General features: G+C 43.2%; 1 protein-coding gene across 6 annotated transcripts in view; it reads left to right on the plus strand.

Moving 5' to 3' along the window:
* FRAS1 (Fraser extracellular matrix complex subunit 1) overlaps positions 1–23,319 on the plus strand; it is a 365,258-nt gene that overhangs the window by 184,210 nt on the left and 157,729 nt on the right. For 5 of the 6 annotated variants that reach the window (XM_059722220.1, XM_019498159.2, XM_019498154.2 and 2 more), the window contains exons 14-19: positions 1,275–1,409; positions 12,441–12,584; positions 15,242–15,382; positions 15,790–15,930; positions 16,986–17,159; positions 22,807–22,947. In XM_059722220.1, the coding sequence (XP_059578203.1) occupies positions 1,275–1,409; positions 12,441–12,584; positions 15,242–15,382; positions 15,790–15,930; positions 16,986–17,159; positions 22,807–22,947 (876 nt within the window). The remainder of the gene's footprint in view (positions 1–1,274; positions 1,410–12,440; positions 12,585–15,241; positions 15,383–15,789; positions 15,931–16,985; positions 17,160–22,806; positions 22,948–23,319) is intronic. The other variant, XM_019498156.2, reaches the window with a different exon arrangement.

Genomic DNA, 23,319 nt, shown 5'->3' on the forward strand with positions numbered 1-23,319 from the left:
GTTTGTGGCTGTTGTTCCTAGTTACTCCAAAGGGTGCCCTGGTAAACAGAGCATCTCCTATTCATTGCTGCCCCTTCCCCACCAATGATTTTGTGGAGGCTGAAGAGATCCAGGGCCCTCAATCTCTCCTTGTAGGGCTTTGCCTGCAGGCCCCTAACCATACGAGTGGCCCTCCTCTGAACCCTCTCGAGGTTGTCTACATCCCTCTTGAAGTATGGCACACAAAACTGGATGCAATACTCCAACTGTGGTCTGATTAATACCGCATAGAGGGGAAGAATCACCTTCCTGGACCTGTTCTTCATACTCCTGCTAATGCATGATAAAGTGTGGTTAGCTTTACTGATTGCTTCGTTACATTGATAACTCGTGTTCATCTTGGTGTCAGCAATGACTCCTGAGATCCCTTTCTGCTGCTGTGCTGCTGAGAAGGTCCTCCCCCAGCCTGTAAGTATGCTGGTGATTTCTTTCTCCCTAGGTCCAGCACCTTGTACTTGTCCTTATCGAACTGTATCCTATTATGTTCTGCCCACTTTTCCAACCTTTCCAGGTCGGCCTGGATTCGTTCCCTACCCTCTAGTGTGTTAGAGGGTAGGGAATTTGTTCTCTACCATCAAGCTTCTCCACATCCTTTCTAAACTGTGGAGCCCATGAATTTATAATATATGAAGCTCAAAAAGACACAGCACACTAGACAAAAAACAGTCAAAATAAGTCAAAAGATACTGTATGATTAGTCCTGTAGTCATTATAGTTAAATACGTGTCTCTTATTCCGATTCAAAATTTAGCCTTCTTGGGTGTCTTGACAGTGCATTCAATACTTCACTATCAGTCATTTCTACACTTGAGTTGAGGTTTTTAGCTAGAGCTGAAAACAGTCTCCAGGGCTGTGAACTAGAAGAGAGACATTAATAGACTAACAGACAGCAAAATTGCAGAAGAAAGGATAGATTGAATAGTGAAACATCAAGACCATTAAAAAGAAGAAATGGGTTGTTAATACCTGTGGAGTGAAGAAATGATATCAGGAATCAGAGAGATGATAATCAGCCATGAAGTCAAATGACTTTCTCAGCTCTGGCTGAATAGAAATGCCACTGCCCCTGCCAGGCAGTTGGTTTTAAAGTTTGAGCGCAGCATGAATTAAAGGAAGGTTGCAACTGCACCACTGCATCACCCTGTATCCACCCCTGAACATATACACATCAGCATCATTGTACAGGAACATCTTAAGCTAATGTAGTATCTTTTTCCTTCGTTTTGTGTGGACAGCCTGCAAGGAAACATGCCTGACCTGTACCAGTGGATTTGAATGTACATCATGCCAAGGATCTATGCTAATGAAGCATGGGCAGTGTGTGGCATCATGTGGGGAGGGATTCTTCCAGGATTATCTCCACTGTGCAGGTAACTTTATGGGATACTTTGTGTACAGGAATAGGTCCAAGCTGCACATACTTTGTATTGAGAGATCTGCCGTCAACATGGGTGTAAATGCTTGCAACATTATAAAATCTGAAAATAACAGAATTTATATAGGATGGCAATGATAGCAAATGGGGGAAAATTAATTTAAAAAAAAATAATTTTAGCTCACTTCTGTTTTAAAAAAATTGCTCCTGAATGTCCTAGCTCAGATTTCTCAGTGCTTTTCTCAGTTGTCCTATTACGATATAGAAGTCTAGCTTTTGAAAATGTCATTGGGAAGTCGAGGGAGTAGGGGACATAATTACTATATTTTACTGTTGGCCTAAAATCCAGAACCATGTGCTGGAATCTACTGCATGGATATATTTTTTGTGTTCAATACTGGCTTATTTTCAATTAATGAAACCCACCCTCGCCAGGAGGCTTTGCTCAGAGATGTTTATTATAGTTAATTAAGGATGGATACAGGGTTTGGTTGGAGCCAGAGAGAATCTCACATAAAATATTTTTATTAGTTCTTCTGCCTTCTTTGACATTTTCATTTGTTTGGTTCATGCTTTTCTCTCCGTTGTAGACCATCTATTATAGTAGCTGTTCTCAGCAAAAAGATGTAGGGAACATTACAATGTTAATTACAGTCACAATTCCACAAAGCAGTGAAATGTGTTTGAAGGTTTGTATCTTTGTCTGTATCCGGAAGCTGAGATTCAGATTGGAAAATGTTGGTTTTCTTTTTGATTCAACCCTTACATAGTTTTCATGGGCTCCCCTCATTCCTTTGAAGCAGTCTTCGTTAGCCCAAACTAACTAAGATTCAGATCCTTTTTCATCCTGCTGGCTATATTTTCCCTAAAGTTAGCACTTTTCCCCTCATGCTACTGGTCTTTTCTTAGAAAAAGTTTTAATTCTTCCTGAGACTGTAACTAAGCCAACCACTCGAACACCTGCTTAATTTCTTGAGCAAGTCCCCATGACTTCTGTGGAATGACTTGCTGGTTTAAAAGTAAGTAGGACCTCTAAGAGCATTTCCAGAATTGAGGTCTACAAAATTATTGTTTCTGGAGTGTCATTTTCTTAACACTTTCTGCCTTCGAGTCAACCATCCATGTTAGGTTTGAATGCTCTTGCCTAACAGACCTTATTTTCTAGTATTAGTATTGGAGCAGCCACTGGAGACCCCAGTAAAGGACTGGGGCCACTATCTGTTAAGTGTTGTACACACTTATGAAGAAAATAAGAGAATATACAATCTAAGTTCTTAAGTCATTTTCTAGTTTGTTTATTTTATTTTACCATTTCCTTTCCCCCCTGTGCCTGGCACTTAATTAGCAATGCCCAGTCACTCCTAAAGCAGCGGGAAAAGGCTAATATTAATTTTATTACTGGTTTGTAGATCACTGATTGTACATTCCATTCATATTCCTACTCATGCATGTCCACAGTAGAAAGTTGCTGGGAAATTTTGTTCATGTTTCCTCGAGGGAATTAAACCAATTTGCTTTAGTTCTGCCTGGCTGCATTTTCTGCATAAAATAAGGCTGGTAGAGAAAGTCTTAAAATTCAAAAGCAGGCCACATTTCATTTCCATTCAACTTGTCTTTGTATGCTTTGTTTTTTCACACATGCAGTCTGATGGTTGAAACTGGCTTTCAGTTGTTCAACAGTGTATAAACACCTGCAGTAGATTTATCATGGAATCATGTATAGGATGGGCAAAGGATACTCAGCGTGTGTTAATTCATTCAGCTCCAATTAACAAACATTGAAGATCTGGCCCTGGAAATAGAAAAGACCTCTGAGAATAGCTAACCTACTCCAGCCTCTCCTGCAATTGCAGGAGGGTTATCTGCAATGTGTGAACAAACCGCAATGAATCACTGTTTTTACTTCTTCTTTAATTATTTTTAACAAGACTTACTTTAAAGCTAAAGAAAGAATTTCTGCTGGTTTTCTACACTATGTTTATAATTTGTTTTTCTGTAAAGCAATAAAGCCATTCAGAAAAAAGGGCATTTGAAAATTGGCAAGAAGAAAAAAAAGTGTTTCAGATAACTAGCTCTGTGATTAATATTTATAGGTTCAGAGACAGAGGTAGGACATGAAGTCCCTCTTGATAAAGACAATGCGATAGAAATAAATAAAATAGCTTCCCCCCACTCCAAAAAAGCAAAGCTGAGAAAATGAGAAATAAATTACATCTGCTGTATAAAGAAAGGGGGAGGAAGGACTTCATTTCCCATGCCCTCATTATTTTTATCTAGTGTAAATATTAAAGATTACTGCTCCCTGAAAAATGTAGGTAGAACTTAGGTATTGCTACAGTAACTTACCCAAATGTGAATACTGAAATGCATGGCCAGTTTTTACAGATCAGAGCCTACATCATAATAGAAAGCTTGGATTTTTATTAAAGACTTATTTTTCACCATATTTTAATTAGAGATCTCTCTCCTCTTTAGAATAGGGGTCTCAGTATTACCAAACTGAATTGGTCCAGATGGAGAATTACCTTGTAATGACATATGGCATTGGTTAGAGGGATGGTTAGACTTATTAGCCTGAAGTCAGTCAAAAGGTGGGTAGATATGCACCTTTATAGACTAACTAACTATATGCATATATATAGAGAGAAAGAGATAGTCTATAAAAGTGCATATTTACCCTGTTTAAGGTTGATTAAACATACGGTACATACTGTGCTAAACATGGTGTTAAACTGTTGGAAACATTGTGCACCTTTCAAAAGACAAGCAGCACTTTCTTAAATAATTCAAAACCACCTCTGATTGTTGCACCTCCAGAGAGGCACATGAAGTTTTTGAGTAGTCTGTTGACTAGGAAAACTTTAAAATAATTTATGCTCTGAATTCTGGTAAAGCAAAAGGGGTTGAATGACTGAGCATAGAGAGCGCTAACTTTTCATATCTGGCATTGTGCTTTATGTACTAGGACTTCAATGAAACAAGTCAGTTATGCCATATTGACCAGAAATTGAAGGCAGACTGGTCCTAGTCTGGAGTGCAGCAGAGCACAAATGCTTTTATAAATACATGTGGTTGTTTTCCCCAAGGGAGCCAGCACATTACAGGAGTTCTTGTCTTTTTAAAAGCATTGGCCTTGACCTGCCCATGTCTTGCACTCGTTTAATACTGCTGGAAGTCCTAAACTTGGAGTAAAGACAATAGTGAATCAGGCTTATGAACATGGCAGCAGCACGGTGCTCTTAGTTTAGCTTTGAAAGGAAACCAAAATATGAAAATGACTCAGCCATTCATGAGGAATAGGAAAACATGAGCAAAACCCAGCAGCCAGGTTAACGTCTTCCCCATTTCTCTCCTCAGCAAGAATGAAACAACACTGAGGATTGCAGCCTGAAAGAAATCTCCTTGAAGCCTGTAATATAATTCTGGAATATCATTTGAAACGCAGGAAAAGATTTCCATGACCTGTGTTTCTACCATTATCCCATTGGGCTCATTTACGTAATAAACATGCTACTGAGATGTATAATGTTATCAGTAAACCAGTGATAAGGCTGGTGGTGACCTTTCTGTGGCTTTCTGTGTTGTGCATGGAAGCAGTCTACACCAGGAGTTTGGGAGACCTGAGTTCTACGTTTGACACAAGTTTGCTCTACAATTGGAAGCAGATTTCCTAGGCCTACATTTTCAAAGTGGTTAATGATAGATATTAGCACCTCAGCCTTTGTGGTTTCCAGCTTAAGACACTGTAGAATGGCCTGAAATATTAAGAGTGGATGCTTAGCACGTTTGGGATATGAGGCTTGTTTAAAGCATCTCAACTGAGACTCCCAAAAACTGAGGCATCCCAAGACCCTAGTCACTTTTGAATATTGGGGACATTTTAAGTTTCCACTCTGTAAAATGGGGGAGAGCAGTAATTGCATGCCTCACCTCACAGGGTTGTTAACAGCTAATATTTGTGTTAGGAGGATGGCAGGTTTCTTGTCACAAGGATCACACACAAGGATTTTGGCCCAGTTTCATCTTAAATTTTGATTAAGGCCTTGCTAGTCAAGGGGCAGGCCTGGCACACTGTTTCAGAAGAGGATTTGGCTTGGTCATGTCTAAAGCAATATGCAAAGGTATAAGTTCCTTCAGCTCCAAAGAAAATGAGCATTGCCATGCTTGCAAAAGAGCTTTATCCCACTCTGCCTTTGTGCATTTGGAAGGCATGACATACTGTTTCCTGTGCTCTCAGTGTATGGCTGGCTTTCGCTCTTGCTGACACAGACAGTTGCCCAGAACCTTCTGGTCCCACCCCAGAACAGAAAGTCCTCCCCCATGCTCACACTCAGCCCTCTTTTCTTCAGTGCTTTCAGTATAGGGGTGGGAAAGTGAGTGATAAAACACTTGGCCAAGTGTATTTGTTAGGTGTGATCGTCTTGTGTGTAATGGCTGTACTCAGCCTCTACTCTTTATACTCTACTCTTTATACAACTGGAATGGATATTGTGGAAAACAAGTGAGGAGGCTGAATATCCCATGCTGTCAAGGAACAAAATGGAATAGATGGAATTGGTGCTTCTCAGTGCCTCTGTACAACAGGGAAAATTACAGCGGAGGAACAGGCAGTTAAATGCATGGTGTGTTTCTGCCCCACTCCTATAGGGTTTTTAGTTGTTTGTAGATAGTTAAAAAGTGCATGCCCCTTCAGCCTCACCCCCCTCGTATCTACATACCCTGTGCACCCTAATGCCTAGGCAAGCTACCTGTTACCTCCAGAATGATCTGAGCTGAGGATAGCGAGGATGGCTGGGGAAAAGCCTGAAAATGCTGCCCAGCTCCCCCATAGCTTGTGTTGAGATGTTTTCCCTTAGCACATAAGTTACTGTAGACAAACCGAATAAAGATATTGCAGGGAAATCAATAGCTGTTGGATTTTTGTCGGGGAAGGGGAAACCCTCCAGGCACACAGGCAGTGATAAATCACTGAAGCCTGTCACTATGAGCATGATAGGTGAAGGATTATATGTGTAGGAGCATGAATCAAGTCCTGCTTGATAGTCAACAGGAGACCTGCAGCTGAAGTCCTGTCAGGATGCTTGCTGCTTTGAATGCAGAATGCATAGTTTTGCTCAGGCTGTTTGTGGATACCAAGGCCAGAATGAGCAGGTGAGTTAGGCCTGATGGGGAAGCCATGCATTTAACCCAGGCCAATATGATCTTTGCCTTTTACTGCAAATATTAGGTTCAGCTAAACTGTCTGAGAGAATTAGTCACTAGCCGCATTTGAGCCATTAGTTCTGCCCACTCTAATGCAGCCTAAAAGGAATGAAAGAGCTGGGACAGACAGGATGGACACAGAGTAGCCTTAACTCTTACAGGGAAGGTGATCTGTGTGGATTCGTCCTCCTGTCTCTCCTCTTCTAGTCCACCTCAGTCTTTCCCAAATTGCTATTATCCTCTTCCTCCTCAGTCTCTCCAGCCTGTTGTTTCCCAATCCTCCCTTTCTTTCTTGTCCAAGAGCAGCTCTCTAGCCAGTTCCCCTGGCCTGGTCTGGAGATTCCCTGTTTGCTTCTCTTCCCTTCCTGTTATTCCCATCAACTTGACTCTAGATGTTATTCTATTCATGGCACTGTCATTTCAGGTTTGCTGTACCTTCTCAGCAGGTCTAGCAACCTCTGCTAAGCTGTTTGTTATCTCCGTTTCTATGGCTTTTCCACATCACATATAACACTAGAGTCATTGCACCCCAGGGAGATAGAAAATTTGAAGACAACATTTGCTGCAGTAGAGACTTCCAGAGCTGATAAGACCCTGCAGTGCCTTTGCAGAATCATTGCCAAAGGCAGGAGAGACGACATGGAATTGGAGAGAGAGAGAGAGAGAGAGAGAGTGAGCAGGGGGGCACTTTAGCCAAATGGATCTGACCTTCAGGTAGAGCTGGTTGTCTCCACATCTGGCTTGAGCCAGCATCTCCCATGTTTCCTATAAAGTGTGCTACATTCTGCCTGCCCCTAAGCTCTCCCTGCCCACAGTCATGCCCTTCTGTATTTGGCCTCCCTTTGCAAAGTGAAACATGCAGTAATTTTAGTGAGTTTTCATTTTGCAGGTAGAGGTTGCAGAAGTATCACAACTTGGCCTGCTCCTTTAAGAGACCAGCTCAGTTATCCCTATCCTGACCTGTACTGGGGGTCAGGCTTCAAAGGGAGAAAGCCCAGCAGTTGGAGGTTGGTTGAGAGGAGGGGCAGGGGCATATCTAGAGGAGGTGCAGTGGTGCAGTTGCACGCCTCCCTTTCAGACCATGCCGTGGAAACAGCAACCAGGTACTTTTTAAAGTCCCCAAGAGTTGCTCCTGCCCGACTCCAGCTAGGCTATGCAAGGAGACAGTGCAGTGGTGGAAGCAGGCAGGATTCCCCTCTCTGCCTGGTCCTCCAGGTGTTCCCCACCAGCCTGGGAGCAGGCGCAAGGAGGTGAAACCTGCTTGCCATTACCATTGCCTCTGGCTGAGCCTGTATCCCCTTGAAGCCTGGTTGGAACAGGGCAGGAACAGCTCTGGAGTTCTCCCTACCTCTAGGTTAGCTGGGGACCCAGTGGGGGTGGGAGAGTAGTGGCAGCAGTAGATGGCAGAGGATGGGAATGGGAGGTGAGAAGAGAGGAGGTGCTGCTGAACACAGAATGGGGTGGGAGAAAGATTCTTACCTGATTAGGGGACTTAAAAATGTCCCCAGCTGCTGCTTCCATGGTATGATCTGCCCATCTGGATGGAGAGGAAGCTGGGACTGGGGGTGCAGCCATCCCTTCAGTTCTGTTCACTGTTCCCACTCTACCCTTTACAAAATCCTGGATCCATTCCTGAGGAGGAGAATGGATAAGCAACATTTCTGGGGGAGGGTGTGGTGGGTTGAGAAGTCCATTGAATTGTGAGCTGTTTGCCAGTAGTGGTAGGAAGGCTGCTTTGCTGCAGGCTGTTGGATTGAATACAGTCCAGGAGCTGGCAGCAAGGTAGTAAGAGAGCCTATTGCTGCTAGGGTCTGAAGATGGTGCCCAGTGAGGCTTTGTGCTGGTCTTGTCTCTGTTGATTTGGACATAGTGAGCTTGTCTACGAGAGACACTAAAAGTGCAGTAGACTAATTCTACTGTGCATTAGTGCATCACGGCAAAAGCCATGTTAATTTACTAATGTGCAGTAGAATTAGTCTAATGCATTTTAGCATCACTTAAAAGACATGTGCTGGTGCTACTGTGCAGTAGCTTCGATTTACTGCACATTAAGTGAGTAGCTGTTATTACAGGTACTAAACTTAGTGCAGAGTCATTATGGTGCATTAATGCTTGTGTAGATGTGCCTACTGTTTCTTACCCAGGAAGGGAGGAGAATGCAACTGTGACTTCTCCAGGCAGGCTAGTCATGCCTCAGACACAGGAGTTCTGAGGAGACTGAGCTTGGGGAGGCTGCAGTCAGTGTCAAATTGCTTTGAGAGGAGGCAGTCCAGGATAGCATGTCTAGTTACATGCAGGATTTGTATAGGGGAGGGAGGGAGTCACTAATGGAAAGCACTGTTGAATACCTAACTGATTTGGGCCCTGTCAAATGTACATATTATAACCCCCAAATGCATGGTTATAGATGTAGGAAGAGAGAACAAAAGTTATGGGAAAGGTTTGTATCGTGGAAAGCTATGACTCTGGAAAGGACCTAGCAGATAAGCAAGAGAATATGTGCACTGGTGCTGGAGCACAAAGGATAATTCAGCAAAGCAGTATAACCTGTGCATGGGGCATTGGTGAGTCTGTGCCTGGAGTACCATGTCCAGTTCCTGTGTTTCCACTTGAAAAAAAGATTCTTCAATAATGGAGAGGGTTCGGAAAAGTGCTCTACAAATAATTCAAGGTGTGGACAGCCTGTCTTATGCTGAGAGAATTAAGGATTTCAGTCTACTTATGCTGTGGAAGAGAAGGTCAAGAGGTGCCTTGATAACAGTCTGTAAGTACACACAGGGGAAGAATATATCCAATTTTAGGGAGATTGTGAATTAATCATAGTAGTATGGAATGGCTGGAAGTTGAGGCAACTGGTAGGAACAACTCTATACCTGGAGTTGTTCAGACATACCTGTGAAGTTGATGTTAGGGCATCTCTATAACAAGTTATTCAGACATAGGTATTTTTAAATTCAAAATCATGATCCAAATACAACTTTCAAGTGTCAACAAGCCCTCAGAAACATTAAAATTAGAATAAAGAGGCAGCTTTCCACAAAGGAGGGAAATTAACCTTTGGAACAGGTTGCTCAGGGAAGTATTAAACCCATTATCACTTGCAGTCTTTAAACTGAGACTGGGTGTTTGGTTAATAGACATGCTCTAATTGAAGCCCAACTGGATGAGCTTGATAGCAGTCAGGTATGTTAGAATTCTTTCCACTGCAGGAATCACTGAGTGAAATTCTAAGGCCTGTGCTATGTAGGAGGTGAGACCTGACAATCAGAGTCATTCAGTGATATTTGACTCTACAGATTAGACTGACTGTATCATTCTAGCCAGGAGAAGGTAGGAGTGAGGCAAGAAAAAAATGGGAAGGGAAAAAGATAAAGAAGAGAGTAGAAAATTGCAAGAGAATAGAAGGGAAAGACTAGAAGGGATCATAGGCTGGTCTAGCAGACAGATCACTGGCCATGAATTCAATCCTTATGAATCCAATGTCTAGCTCTGTCACAAACTTCCTTTGTGACCTTGGGCAAAGCATATAGCTTCTCTGTGCCTCAGTTTCCCATCTGCAAGGCTCACAGGAAAGTTAATATCCATCAAAGAGCTAGGTGCTCAGTTGCTGTGGTGATAAAGGTCACACAACCAGGTAGATGCTTGCTCAAACTTGTTAATAAATCAGAATGATGCTTCCCTCACCCCCATGTAACAAGGAGAATGGAGCAGATAAAAAGGGAATTTAAAAAACTGTGATTGCAGGGAGGCATAAGCTACTTCTTGTTTTCGAAGGTGCAGGTATGTTTAATGTCAGTGCAGCTGTCTACCTTGCTTTTTAATTGCAGCATCCACTTCTTTTCCCTGTCCTCACTTGCCCCATAAGATTAGGTGTGTTCTTCTCATATTGAAAATGAGCATGCTCTAATCTATTCTGGGCCAGTGTGTACCTTGGGTCTTTTATTGTTTTTTCTAAGCAGATTCTAATTTAAACTCTCTAGAGCATGCTAGCATTTTCCCCTTGTGAACTGATATTGTCCCCTTCTGATTGCTGTGTTGCATAGCCTTCATATCATATTTGCAACTTCTTCTGCTTCAGAGGTATCTTTCATATATAATTTGAATTTCTGAGTACAAGTGGTGTTAGTATAATCTGGAAGATGGTGGTAAAATATCCTGTAAAACCACACTAAGATGTGTGCATTTTAGGATTGAATAGACATACCTTTGAAGCACTCCAAAATCTTGCTTCAATTGGAGCAGCTCAAATTTGGAGTTCTTCAGCCCCATGCAAACTTCTGGGCCCTTCCCCTCTGTGTCTTTGGAGTGCTTCAAAGTATCCATGAAGGCATGTCGTGGTGGTATTCTGGAACTAGGGGTGTCTCTGGAGGTTCCCTGAGGATATCTACATACACAGGAGAGCTCTCTTTAGCTGTCCACTCTGCCCCCTTTTCCCCTGTCCTTTTTCTCCATTTTCTTTGAGGGTCATCTTTGAAGCAGTTCAGCTGTTTTTAGAGTCCTTCTTTGGGTATGAACATCTGTACCCTTGCTTTTTGTAGTTTCAAAGGCACTTGGTGTGCATCAAATATCAAATCTGTTCATGATATCAGATGCAGTTCTAAGAAGTGGTTGTAGCTTTGTGAATGCTAGTGTATTCATGGCAAATGCCATGAGGGTCCTGTTTCCCTTCAGAATTCAGAGAAAGACTACAAGCACATACCTGTCTTGTTGTGAAATAATAAAGTTAAAAACACATTTTGAACATATTTCTGCATAATCAGGGGAAAAATCTAATAGCTTAGAGTACTGTAGTTCATGCAGGTTATATGAGTACAGGCAGCACATGATTTAACACGTATCAGCCACACAAATACCATAAAACCTAATCACACCAGGCTGAATTTTCCTGGCAGTTTTACAATTTCATCAAAGTCAATGGCATCCCCCAGCTGTGTCAGAAAATAGAATTTTGCTCTGTATAACCATTCATTTTACTGCAAAAAACTATATTAATAGATTGCTTTATTCTATTTTACTGTATGTTTCCATGTAACTGTAAACAAGTGAGATGTATGTATCTGTGGCCTGTATGGCAAATATCGCATCATTCAGGAGCATCTGCAATAGCACTACGTGCTAGCCTTACTTCAGAGTTTGCCCAAAAATAGATATAGCAGACTTCTCAATTTAGTAGGGCCATGTCCCTTCTATCTTTTGGCCGTATAAGGGAAAAATATTCTGGCTGCGCACAGTATGCTTCACATGAGAACTGGCCAGAAAAAGACAGTTTCCACCTGTCCCCAGGAATTGCTTATTCCCTGCTCAAATTCATTGGAAATGGAGTTCAACTATTCATATTCCAGTGTCCTTTTGCCATCTACCTCTGGGATGAATTGCCTGGATTCTGGTCCTGCAGTTCAGTTCCATGAGAATGGATCTTTATGTACTTTAAAAGTCCCATTGCTGTCAGTGGGTGCCTACATGGGTACAGGAGTCTATTGGCACAGATCTGATTGCAGGGTGCTGGTAGAGCACAGCACCATGATCCTGGTCAGTGCTACTTGGATACTAGCATTAACAATGTTTAGAGCTGCTCCTCTGAAGGTCTCATTGCAGCTGTGGGAGCTGTTCTGATTTATACTTACCAGTCATTCTGCAGGAGCAACTTGCACCCACCAAAGGGTGATTTCACCAGTTGCAGCACAGCCAGGATTTTTGGAAGCAAGTAATACCAATGTCTCTTTAGGAATAAAAGTGTAAATCAGTGAATTCCCACCTAAATCACTTTTTAAAAGTCAGTTGTGATTTGGGTTGTTCACTAACCTCTTAGCCCTTTCCCCTGCAGCTTGTCACGAATCCTGCTCCACCTGCTGGGGGGCTGCTGAGAACAACTGCTTGGCCTGCAAAGACCACTCTCATGTATTAAAAGCAGGGGTCTGTGTGACCAGCTGTGGCCAGGGGTTCTACATCAGGAATGGAATCTGCAATGGTAAACCTCCACTTTTTGTTTTCTCGTACAAGAATTTTACATGTGCATTTCTAACAGAAATCTCTGTTCCATTCAGCCAGGCAGCAAACATGGTGCCATACGTATCTTAAAATGCCAGGCATGCCCTCTTGCATGAATATTGGGTGATAAAATGCTGCCATTTGATTTATAAGGTTACTTGTTAATTTAAAATTTTCAGATGTTGAAAGGTTTAAGCAGAACAGCATGAAAGCAAAAACAAGATGATTCTTAGAGCTTGACAAATCCACTTGTTTGTGGAAAGAGATGGCCTTTGCCAGTAGGTTGCTTGAAGTTATGAATTTATCCAGTGCCTTAATGATGAATGCCTACAAGACAAGTAGGACTTGGGGAGTGGGGAGGCCTGTTAAAAAGAAGGAAAGAGTGGGAAATAACTTTTAGTAGATCCGGGTGGATCCTGAGAATAAAAAACAGGCTAGCTTAAGGAATTGCAAGAAGATTGGACTAGATCAGAGAGGGCCAAGCTTTTTGGCAGGTGTGCCGCAATTAACCTCACACCCTCCCTAAGTGTCGCTTCAATCTCCTTCCCTGATCTGCTGCTCTAGTTTCTGCTCCCTGTCCTATGTTCCCTGCCAGATCTGCTACTGTCCATGCCATTTGTAGCATACATGCTGCACGTGGGCCACCCCTGGACAAGACCATGGTCTGGGTTGTCCAGAATCATGTCTCCCAAAGCAGGCAGCAGTAGCTGCTTCGGAAGAAGGTGCAATTAATTTTGCAGTAGGCACATGTAGGATAATGTGCCCTTGCATAGGTCTCATCTCAACTGCTGGTAGTTAAAGACTGACTTAAACCCTGATGCCTAGTAAAATTAATTGCCAGTGTTTCTGCCCCTTCTAAATGGAATTGCACTTTGACCATGTTTTTCCTTTACCTGGTGAATGTTTATATCACTGAAATGTTGTTTGTATAAAGTTCACACAAAGTTAATCTTGTACTGGTAGCTTACACTTGTTTTTAAACATGGAAATTTTAATTGGTTTAGATTCCCCCAATTTTCAAAAGTAATGGGTGATGCTTTTGAAAACTTGAGTTTGTGGGTGCTCTGCTTCAGACACCTCCTAGTTTTCTCAGGTTCTCAACATCGACAGTTTGCATTTGGGAGCTGTAGTTTCTCAGCATCTCAGAGAATCAGATGTTGGCTATCCTGAGCTGAGCATCTAAAATTAATGTTTTTTGGTGGACATAGAAGCTGTTTTTGAAGAGAAGTCAGTCAGTTGCAGAACAGAAACATTTGCTGGGTGAAGTTTTAGCTCCATGGAAGCTTTGCCTTTGGCTTCAACTGGGCCAGCATTTCCTGCTGTACCTCTCAGGTGATCAGTTGCAAAGCTCCAAGGCTGAATAGCAGAGAGTGTGTTTGCAACAGGAACTGGTCACTTTTTTCTCAGTTTTGACTTTTTGTTGAAAAATTTTCTTCAAACTTTGATTAAAAGAATACAGGACAATATTAATAGGATGCTTGCAATTTCTCTACCCCCCCTCCCCACCCATTTTTTAACATGTGAGAAATCCATAGTCTGGTGCTTGTATTTATCAGATAATTTCCATTTATGAAAAAAGTTGTACAATTTTTGCCTGTTCGTGGACAAGTAGTGAACAGTATAATGTTCTAAAACTGCAAAGGTTTTCTTCTCTGCTGTTGCATTCATAGCAGGGGAAAGAATGTATACACACTCCTTTCCCCTCTGAGGCTCAGCGGAATAGAAATTTATATTTAAAAAGAAATTTTAACATGTCTGCATAAGAGATTGGCACCCCCATGATTTGGTGCTGGCGTTAGAACTCTTTAAAGCGGGTGTTTGGCTTTAGTGCAGAATGGTCCTTAATTTGGCAACATGCTAAAGTGAGCTGCAGTGGTGCAAACTCATATATATTATGGCTCTACACTGTACTAATGAAGTTACACATCTGAAAAAGTCCCTAACAGTACTTATGTGTAAGAAGAGAACCTTTTAATGGGAACTGAATGCAGACCAGTACTGTGCTGAGCCTGCTGCTGAGAGAGAACCTGAAATGCTAGCTCTTAAGAAAGCTGTGAACTCCCCTGCCCTCATTCTTCTCTGTAGAGGATTAGTGCTCAAGCATCTTTCTGGTGGAAAATGACAAATTGTTAACTATGTTTTACAATTTATCCAGCCAGGGGAGTGGTGGGGCGTGACTCTATTTTTTCAAGTGCACAATTATACTGAGAATGGGAGGCCTCTGGGATTTGCAAAAAACCTCCTCTCACTGAGTGTTTTCTGATAATCTTCCCCTGTTGCAGTAACATCAGTGCAGCTCTGACTGTGATAGCACTAGTGGGAGGTAGCTGGGGTAAAACAGCTGCTGATGTTTCTCCTGCTATGTCACACTGAATCCCAGAAGTTATTTAGGTCAATTTGGGATCTGTTCTATCTTCATTTATACATGTATCTCCACAAATGTTGCTAGGCAGGCAGTGAAAGGAAAACTGATGATGCATAGGTTTGATATACTGTTACACATTGAAGTGTCCTTGTAATGAGGAAGAAATTGGGCACAGTTATATTATATTTGTTTTTAAGTGTGCATGGAGATTAGCGGCCTTGCTGTTTCTTTCCTGATGAGTTCATTTCATTAACAACTCTCCCTTTGGGCAGCTTGTGACCAGTCCTGTGAAACATGTTATTCAGACCGACTGAGTTGTTTAACATGCGCTTCAGATAGGGTGCTCCACAGTGAGAAATGCATGTCAGAGTGCCCGGCCGGATACTACGCAGGCAGCACCCGGAGATGTAGAGGTACGAGGCATTCCTTCCTGACCTTTCTGATGCCCTTCAGGGCTCAGTTCAGAGCACATCATCTTTCCTTTTGACGGGAGGAGAATTGTAAAGGGTACAGAATTGTTTTAGAGGGCAGGAGATTTGAGTTTTTACATTAGTTGGCTCACTAGTGATGGATTATATTCAGTGATCTCTTTTGTAAAGCATTTTGAGATCTATGGATAAAAAGGACTGTATTAGAGAGAATTATTATTATTTTACAAATTCTTACTTGTCATTATTTTAACATCTGGTGGAATATTATGGATGAGCACCAATTGAGGAGTGACTGTTGTCTGCCTGATACAGAAACCAGCAGTAACCACTGCAAGCAGAGTATTACCTGCAGATGTATTACAGTGCTTTACTCTTTGTTCCTCCTTCAGCTTGCCATGAGTCATGTTCCACCTGCACCGGACCACTGGCCACTCACTGCACTTCCTGTCCCCTTTCCCTGGCATTACGACAGGGCCAGTGTCTGTCTTCCTGTGGAGAGGGCTTTTATCGTGACCATGATGTCTGCAAAGGTAAACTAGATCTTTTGAAAAAGAGCCTGGGTTGGTGTAAGTTGGCTTTGCTCCATTGGCTTTGACACAGCTATGCTGACTTATACCCGCTGAGCTTTTGGCCTCTTATCTTATACTGAAATGCGCTGAGGGATGTGAAACTCCTGCTTTTTGCTTTGTAATTTATTCCAGAATGAGAAAACACAGATTTTCTCAACAAGTTTGTAGGTTTTTTTTCCCTTCAGGATTTGGTTCTGCTGGAGATTTTTTTTTCCTCTACACGGCGTGAATAAGCTTACATTCACAGGACTTCCCACAATTACTCTGATGACTATAAAAATGTTCATGACTTTTACATTCATGTTAACTTGTATGGTGGATTTGCTCAGACCAAAGGCATATTGAAGCAAGGGAAAGCATAAATTCAGAAGATACATTTTGCTCTTCCCATAAACCTTTCAAAGACATTATTTTTCTCAGCTTCCCCCAAATAGGCAGTGTTTGTTTATGCAGCTCTGTAAGTAATAGACATGTTGAAGTGCCTGAAAGGCTGAACGGCAGTTTTCTCTCTGCAGTTTTTGAAGAAGGTATTTATTTATTTATTTATTTATTTTATGGTGAACAGATGTCAAACTTTTACAACTGTAAATCACCATTTTGCTTAATAAAACAAAGCATTCTGTTAGGCACTAGTAAAACTTTCCAGGGGTAAGGGCATGAGCCTCACTTGGTTAATCATTTAAAAGTACAGGCTGGAATTTACAGAGGTTAGACATTTGTCTAACTTTGCTCCCTCTAAGATTGGTGGTAAAACTCTCATTGACTTCAGTGGGAGCGGGATTCGTGCAGCACTGAGGGTTTTGGAGACACCCTACCTATGCTGAATGCTTTGAAGCATATCTTGAAGGGGACAATTCAGCATTGACAGGTCCATGAGAAAGATGGTATACAACCTATTTTCTCCTATCTCTCATTTTTATAAAAGGAGCCTTTTGTTTACATGGGGACTATGCTGTGTTTGTCAGTTTAAGGCTGGTGCTCTGATCTGTGGTTCATGTTCTTCTGCTCATGTGCAGGTTGCCACCCATCCTGTCATGCTTGCATTGGCCCAGAGAGCTTTCACTGCACACGGTGCAGGGAGCCAGAGGAGGCACTGCAGCTGGAACAGCACCTTGGGGGAGCTCTGCACGGTGTCTGCCTCCCTCAGTGCAACACTCATTTCTACCTTGATGTTGCTGGAGTGTGCAGACGTGAGTAAATGAGTCACTCAGACGATACTAAGGTGCTTATGTACAAGCCTGTGTCAGCTTTTAAATACTTGGGATGGCTGGTACCATGCACAGCTGGAATGTGCATGGTTTTTTCATGCTACAAACTACCACATCTCTCTGGTGGCACAAAGGAAAAATGGCCTGAAGTATGTAATGTTTTACAACCTAAGTGCAATCTTTTAAGGATGATCCTGAACGCTCTCTCAAAAGGGGAGTGCCAGTGTTTTTGAGAAACCATATAATTAAAAAAAAATGTGTAAGGCTCCAAAAGATATAGTTTTTATGGCCCATTGTGCCGATCTGCATTAAGGGGTGGATTCTGCTTTATTGAAGTCAATGGTTGGAATTTCATCCTGGGGTGTAATTGGAACAGGAGACAGATGATGGATGGCTGTCCAGCTTGTCTCTGGGAGAGTTTGTGGCTTTATTACAGCAATGACTTAGCAATTTCAGATGCTGCACACCTTTCAGCCATGGTAATACTAATACTTTTCAGTCTCCTGAAGCATCTATCCACTCCAAACAGGAAGCTTGTTATTATAGGGTAGAGTTAGCCAGAGAGACTGATCTGGTTCAGTTAGAATACATGTGGCCTTGCTAGCCATGCTGAGAAAAGACTCTTGTAGGCTGCAACTATGGCTTGTGCGACCAGTCTGTAGATCCAATGGCTGCTTGAAGTTTTGCACAGCTGGTCTGTGCATAGGAATGACAAGTCTTTCACAGAGAGAGCAGATTGGGCAGGTTCATAGGTGAGCGTAGGAGTCTTGAACCAATTCAATCCACCCCAAGTCTGAATGGAGATGATACTTCTGCAAATGGTATGTCTGAAGAAAAAACTCAGGAATCCCTGCACACGGTGATCATTCTCATCAGCCAGATATACTGCAACAAAAAGGATTCTACTAAGCTTCTTGCTTTCTTCACTTTAGAAATGACTAACATTTAATATGAATCTAATAAATATTGCATTTTGCATATTAGTTTTGGATAATTTTGGAGGTGCCTGTGTAAATTCCTTTCTTAACTGAGAGAAGTTCATAAAAGAGGAAACACACATTGTTTTGCAGAACAGTTTTGTGCTAACAATGAGGCATGCAGGCTGTGACAGGTATAATGCTCTGCCTTGGCTCTTAAAGGCATCAGTGCAAAGTATGTCTCCATGCTGTGCTCAGTTGAACAAGTTCCAATCCAAAGGAATTTGTGTCTACGTAGATTTAAGAAATCAGAGCAAGTGAAGACGATGTGCCTCTGTCTTAAGCATTTTCTGTGCCAGCCTTAAACACATAATTCAACTGCTTCTGAAAATACCTGTTACAAGAATGTGTTCTTTTATGTTTGCCAAGTAAAACAGCAATCATTGTTCTCAGTAAAGTGCATGGAGAAAAATAACTATGGCTTGTATCTTTCTGGATTAATATAATTATATCAGGGCAGATTCTCAACTTGTACAACTTGTCACAACTTTGTCAGAGGTATCAAACTCATCCAATATTAGGCCAGATGAGTGGCATGGGGACAGTCCACAGGCCACATCAGGCCTACAGATCGGCTTCATATGCCAGAGCCAGCATGCAAAGACAGTCCTTTGCAGGTGCCGAAAGCAGCTCACTCCCCAGATTGGCCCTGTATGCCACATACAGCATGCACCACCCCCAGCTTTGCAATGCATGGAGCCTGTTAAGAGTACATGGTGTATATGGTGCCCACACTGGACTGGGAGGGGCATGCTGGCTCTGGGCTGTGGAGCTGGTTTGTGGTCCTGATCCTGACTGGCCCCTGTATGCAGGGCCTTTCCAGAATGGGTGCTACATGTAGTGCGTGCCCTGAACCATTTTTGCATACTGTGTGCAGTGTGCATGCCAGGACTAGCCCTATGTGCTGTGTGCAGCATATACCAACCCAGCCCCATGTGGGGCCAGGGCCAGCATATGTTGCATGTGGGACTGATCCATGACCTGCAGACAGCGCTGCAGGCCAGATGATAGAGCTTTGTGGGCCTTCTTTGACACCCCTGGTTTACGTTAATGGCAGCATAGCAATTAACATCAGCTGAGAATCTATCCCAGAGTCCATTTGCTGTTCTGACAGTAGATACTGGATGATTCTGCAACTCTTGGGTCATGTCCACACTGACCTGGCACTACTGTGAGGCATGTCCCACCCACTCACTCCTGCTCTGCATATGCCAAAGCACAAAATGAGGCAGTGTAACCACTTTTGGGTGATACTATATGTGTGCCCCTGTTATGGTCCTGGGTATGACCGTAAACTGCATCTGACTGGAGAGCCTAGTGACAATGTGGTGGGGCTGCTTGTGGTCGGGTAGCTCCTATAAAATACCACAATGTTGCAACCTCCAGAGTAAGACAAGTATAGAGCACCTCAAAACTCTAGCCCCCGCTGCCTTGTGGGTACTACTTAGTTGGAGAAAGGATCTGACAGAAATGCACCCTTGCTAAGGCATTAGGCAGCCAGCAGCAGGTCTTATCTGTTGCTCTCCGGCAGAAGCTACAACCATTGAGATACTGAATGTTTGGATTCAGTCTAGCCTTTGGATTTTGTCTCAGTGGTCTAATGTGGGGATGGTAGGTCTTGGGCAGCCTCCATTCCTCCATATTTTTGCCTAGGCACACTTGTCAAAGGTCTTGGTTACTAGACCTCTTACACGTACACCATGATCCAGAGGATTGAAAGTTGCCTACTGTATGTGTGCCCCTGAACGTTTATGGGACAGAGAGCCTAAGAGCACTGCTGGGCGGCACACCCTTGGGACTACCCAGAGGCAGATGCATTGCTTCCTTGTGGAGAGATGGTACATGTAGAGTGGGGATAAGTTAGTGTAGCTTGCCTCAGGTTGGTGCTCTGGTTGTGGCATGGGGGCAGTGTAGACAAGGCCTTATACACCAGTTGTGCCTTTGCCTAAGGAAAAGCAACTCCATAGAAATTGAAAGAGGGAGCTAAACTACTGTATTCAGATACACAACCTATAAATAGGGTGACCATATGGGAGAATCGGAAATTCCGGATACTCCCTGCCACCCTCCTCTCTCCCAAGTTAGTGGCGCTGCTGCAGGCAGAGGCAGGGGTGGAGTGGTGTGGTGCACTGGCAGCAGAGTTGCCTGTCTGGCACACCATGCTGCTCCATATCATTCTGCGTCCCCATCAGACTGCACCCTGTGTCCCTACATTTCTAGGATGCTTATTTTTATTGTCACCGGCCCTCCAGGGACTGGTCTTTGAAATGTGGGAGTGTCCCAGCTAAATCAGAGTGCATGGTCACTCTTCCTATAAAAACCCGCACAAATATGATTGAGCAGAGATGAGTAACACAGCTAAACTGGGTTGGGCAAGAATGCTAATGCATTCCTGTAGGTTGTTAGCATTGATATGCAGAAACACCATTAGAGCCAGGGTTCCCAAATAGTGGGCCGTGGGCCATGGTTAGACTCCTTTGGATCATACAGATGTTCTGTGTCTTGAATAGGGTTTTCAGTCAATGTTTGATTCATAAAGTGTATAATAGCCCCATGCAAAAGTTAGGGGTTGAAGATGCTCCATTGGCCCAAAAAGTTTGGGAACTGCTGCATTTGAGGAAAGCTGTAAGGAGTTAAAATGGCAACCCTTCCCTCTAAAGATAGTTTTCAAACATTTGTAAATGCTCCAACCAACAAATGCAAAATGTACAATAGGCATAGTACATAAATGCCTGTAAATATGGACCATTTCAAAATCCGGGGGGGGGGCGTTGAAAAGTTTTCCTTAACAGCCTTAGTCTTCTGTAGACATCTGATCTTTTTTTTTTCATTCTTGAGCTTCTTTGAGACCAGTGGGCTTGATCCATCCTAGATTTCAATAGCATTGGCTGTGCATTGGCCTAGCATTGTGGCCAAATGGAAGATAGAACTGCACAAACAGGGAGGGCTCCTGAGCTCTGTTCCTTGCTGTTCACAGACCTGCTGAGTGACCATGGGCAAATTGCTTCCCCTCTCAGTGCTTGTTTCCCCTGTGATATTTGGTCCATCTGTTTTAGGTACACTATAGGCTTTTTGGGTGGCTATAGACATCTCCAACACAGTGCATTGGAGCAGACTTGATTAATCCAATTGTATCCAGTTCTGGGCTCCAAAATTCAGGAAGGATGTGGAGAAGCATGAAAGAGTCCAGAGGAGAGCCATATGCCTGATCAGAGGACAAGAGAGCAGGCCTTATGAGGAGAGGCTGAGAGCCATGGGACTCTTCAGCCTGGAAAAGCACAGGCACAGGGGTGACTTGGTGGCTGCCTATAAGTACATAAGGGGTGTGCATCAGGAACTGGGAGAGAGCCTATTCACCAGGGCATCCCAAGGGAAGACAAAGTCCAGTGGTCACAAACTCCTGGGAGATCGTTTTAGGCTGGACATAAGGAAAAACTTCTTTACTGTCCAAGTCCTCAGGGCCTGGAATAGACTCCCTCCAGAGGTGATGCAAGCACCTACTCTGGATACTTTAAAAAATACTTGGATGCCTATCTTGTTGGGATCATTTGACCCCAGCTGACTTCCTGCCCTTTGGGCAGGGGGCTGGACCTGATGATATTGCAAGGTCCCTTCCAGCCCTAATGAATATGAAATCAGTCTGCTGGAGCTTGCTAATTAGCACGCTCCAGCAGCCTCAGTGTCTTGTGCATTCAGTGTCCCCGTGCTTCAAAATGGCAGTGGGGACACTTTAACTAAAATGTCAAACGAACTTTAGTTAAAGTGTCCCTGCTACCACTCTGAAGTGTGGGACTCTGAATGCACAAGACACTGCAAACACTTTAATTTATGTGGCTCCTGAGAGTCACTTTAATTTAAAGCACCCCTCCCCACCCCCAGAGCACATGTAAAGGCGCCTTTCGTGACTGTACTTACTATATGTTATATACTGCCTACTATGATGCGGCCCCTTATCTCATCCAGGGCTCATCTCAGCCAAGGCTGCTGTGATACAGCTTTGTAATAATCTGGGAAACAATAGGGTCATTAATTGGGCACTTTGCAGGGATTTATTCTGTTTTTCATCTCAGCTCTTACCCATTTCAAGCTGGATGTCCCTGTTGATTGGGACAGAGTACCTTATTAGCTGAGAAATGAAGTGACCAGCCCTCTGTGGAGTTGTGGCTACTGCCGTGGTGCTGGGGCCATTGCCTTTGAATGGAACCATGGGAAAGAAGTTTCTTCCTAGAGCCATGCTAGGGCATGGAGTGATAGCAAACCATGAGCTGTGGTTTCACTCCTTCCCACCTGTGGCTTGGCAGGAGCTCCAAGATATTCCAGGGAGAAAGGGATGGCAAAACACTACCGTATGCATCTAGGCTTCCCATTTCAAGTACGCGTGGTTCCTCTACATGGGGAGAAATGTGGGAAAAGTTGATGATGCAGTTACCCCGGGTTTCTCTTTGCCTTTGAGGCATGTGTTAATACCACCTTTGTACATTTTCCTATACTGCTTCCTTTTGCTGGCAGAGATTTCTGCGAAGTATACACCTACTTATTGCCTAAGGGGAAAAGGCAAGCTAGCTGGTAAGTGTAACTGTCTCTGTCCAGAAGCAAACACAAGTGGGAAACCTGTTGGCTTTCTTTTTGTTTTGTTTTTTTTTCTCCTGCAGAGTGCCATGCCTCATGTTCAGCCTGTATAGGCAGCACTCCCCAGAACTGCACAGCCTGTGCGTATCCCCAGGTTCTTCATGATGGCATGTGCCTCCCTGCATGCCCAGAAGGACTGTACAGTCAGGAAGGTCATTGCTATGGTAAGTGCACAGCACAGCACCTCAAGCACCTACTGCCAAAACTTCTTACTCAAACTTTTTGTAGCTCCATTATAAACAGTTAGAAAAGTTGCTGGATTACATGAGGTTATTTAGCGTTATTGATAAAGAAGAGTATGGTCCAGTTTCAGCAAATAGAATACCTTACTAGTGGGGGAGAGAGGCTTACATGTTAAATCAGAAATTGTAATCAGCTTTGCTTGACTGGACTGGTTCATTGCAATAGACTCAGATGGTGGCCTCAGCTACCAGTGAGGGAGGAGAGTACTTTATTATGCTTCAGAAGGCTTAAGCAAGACTCTGTGTTCAGCAGGTCTGATTTTATTAATGCACTATAGCCCAGAGGCTAGAGAA

The sequence above is a fragment of the Alligator mississippiensis genome, chromosome 2, assembly GCF_030867095.1.
Source record: "Alligator mississippiensis isolate rAllMis1 chromosome 2, rAllMis1, whole genome shotgun sequence".
Lineage (NCBI taxonomy): Eukaryota > Metazoa > Chordata > Crocodylia > Alligatoridae > Alligator > Alligator mississippiensis.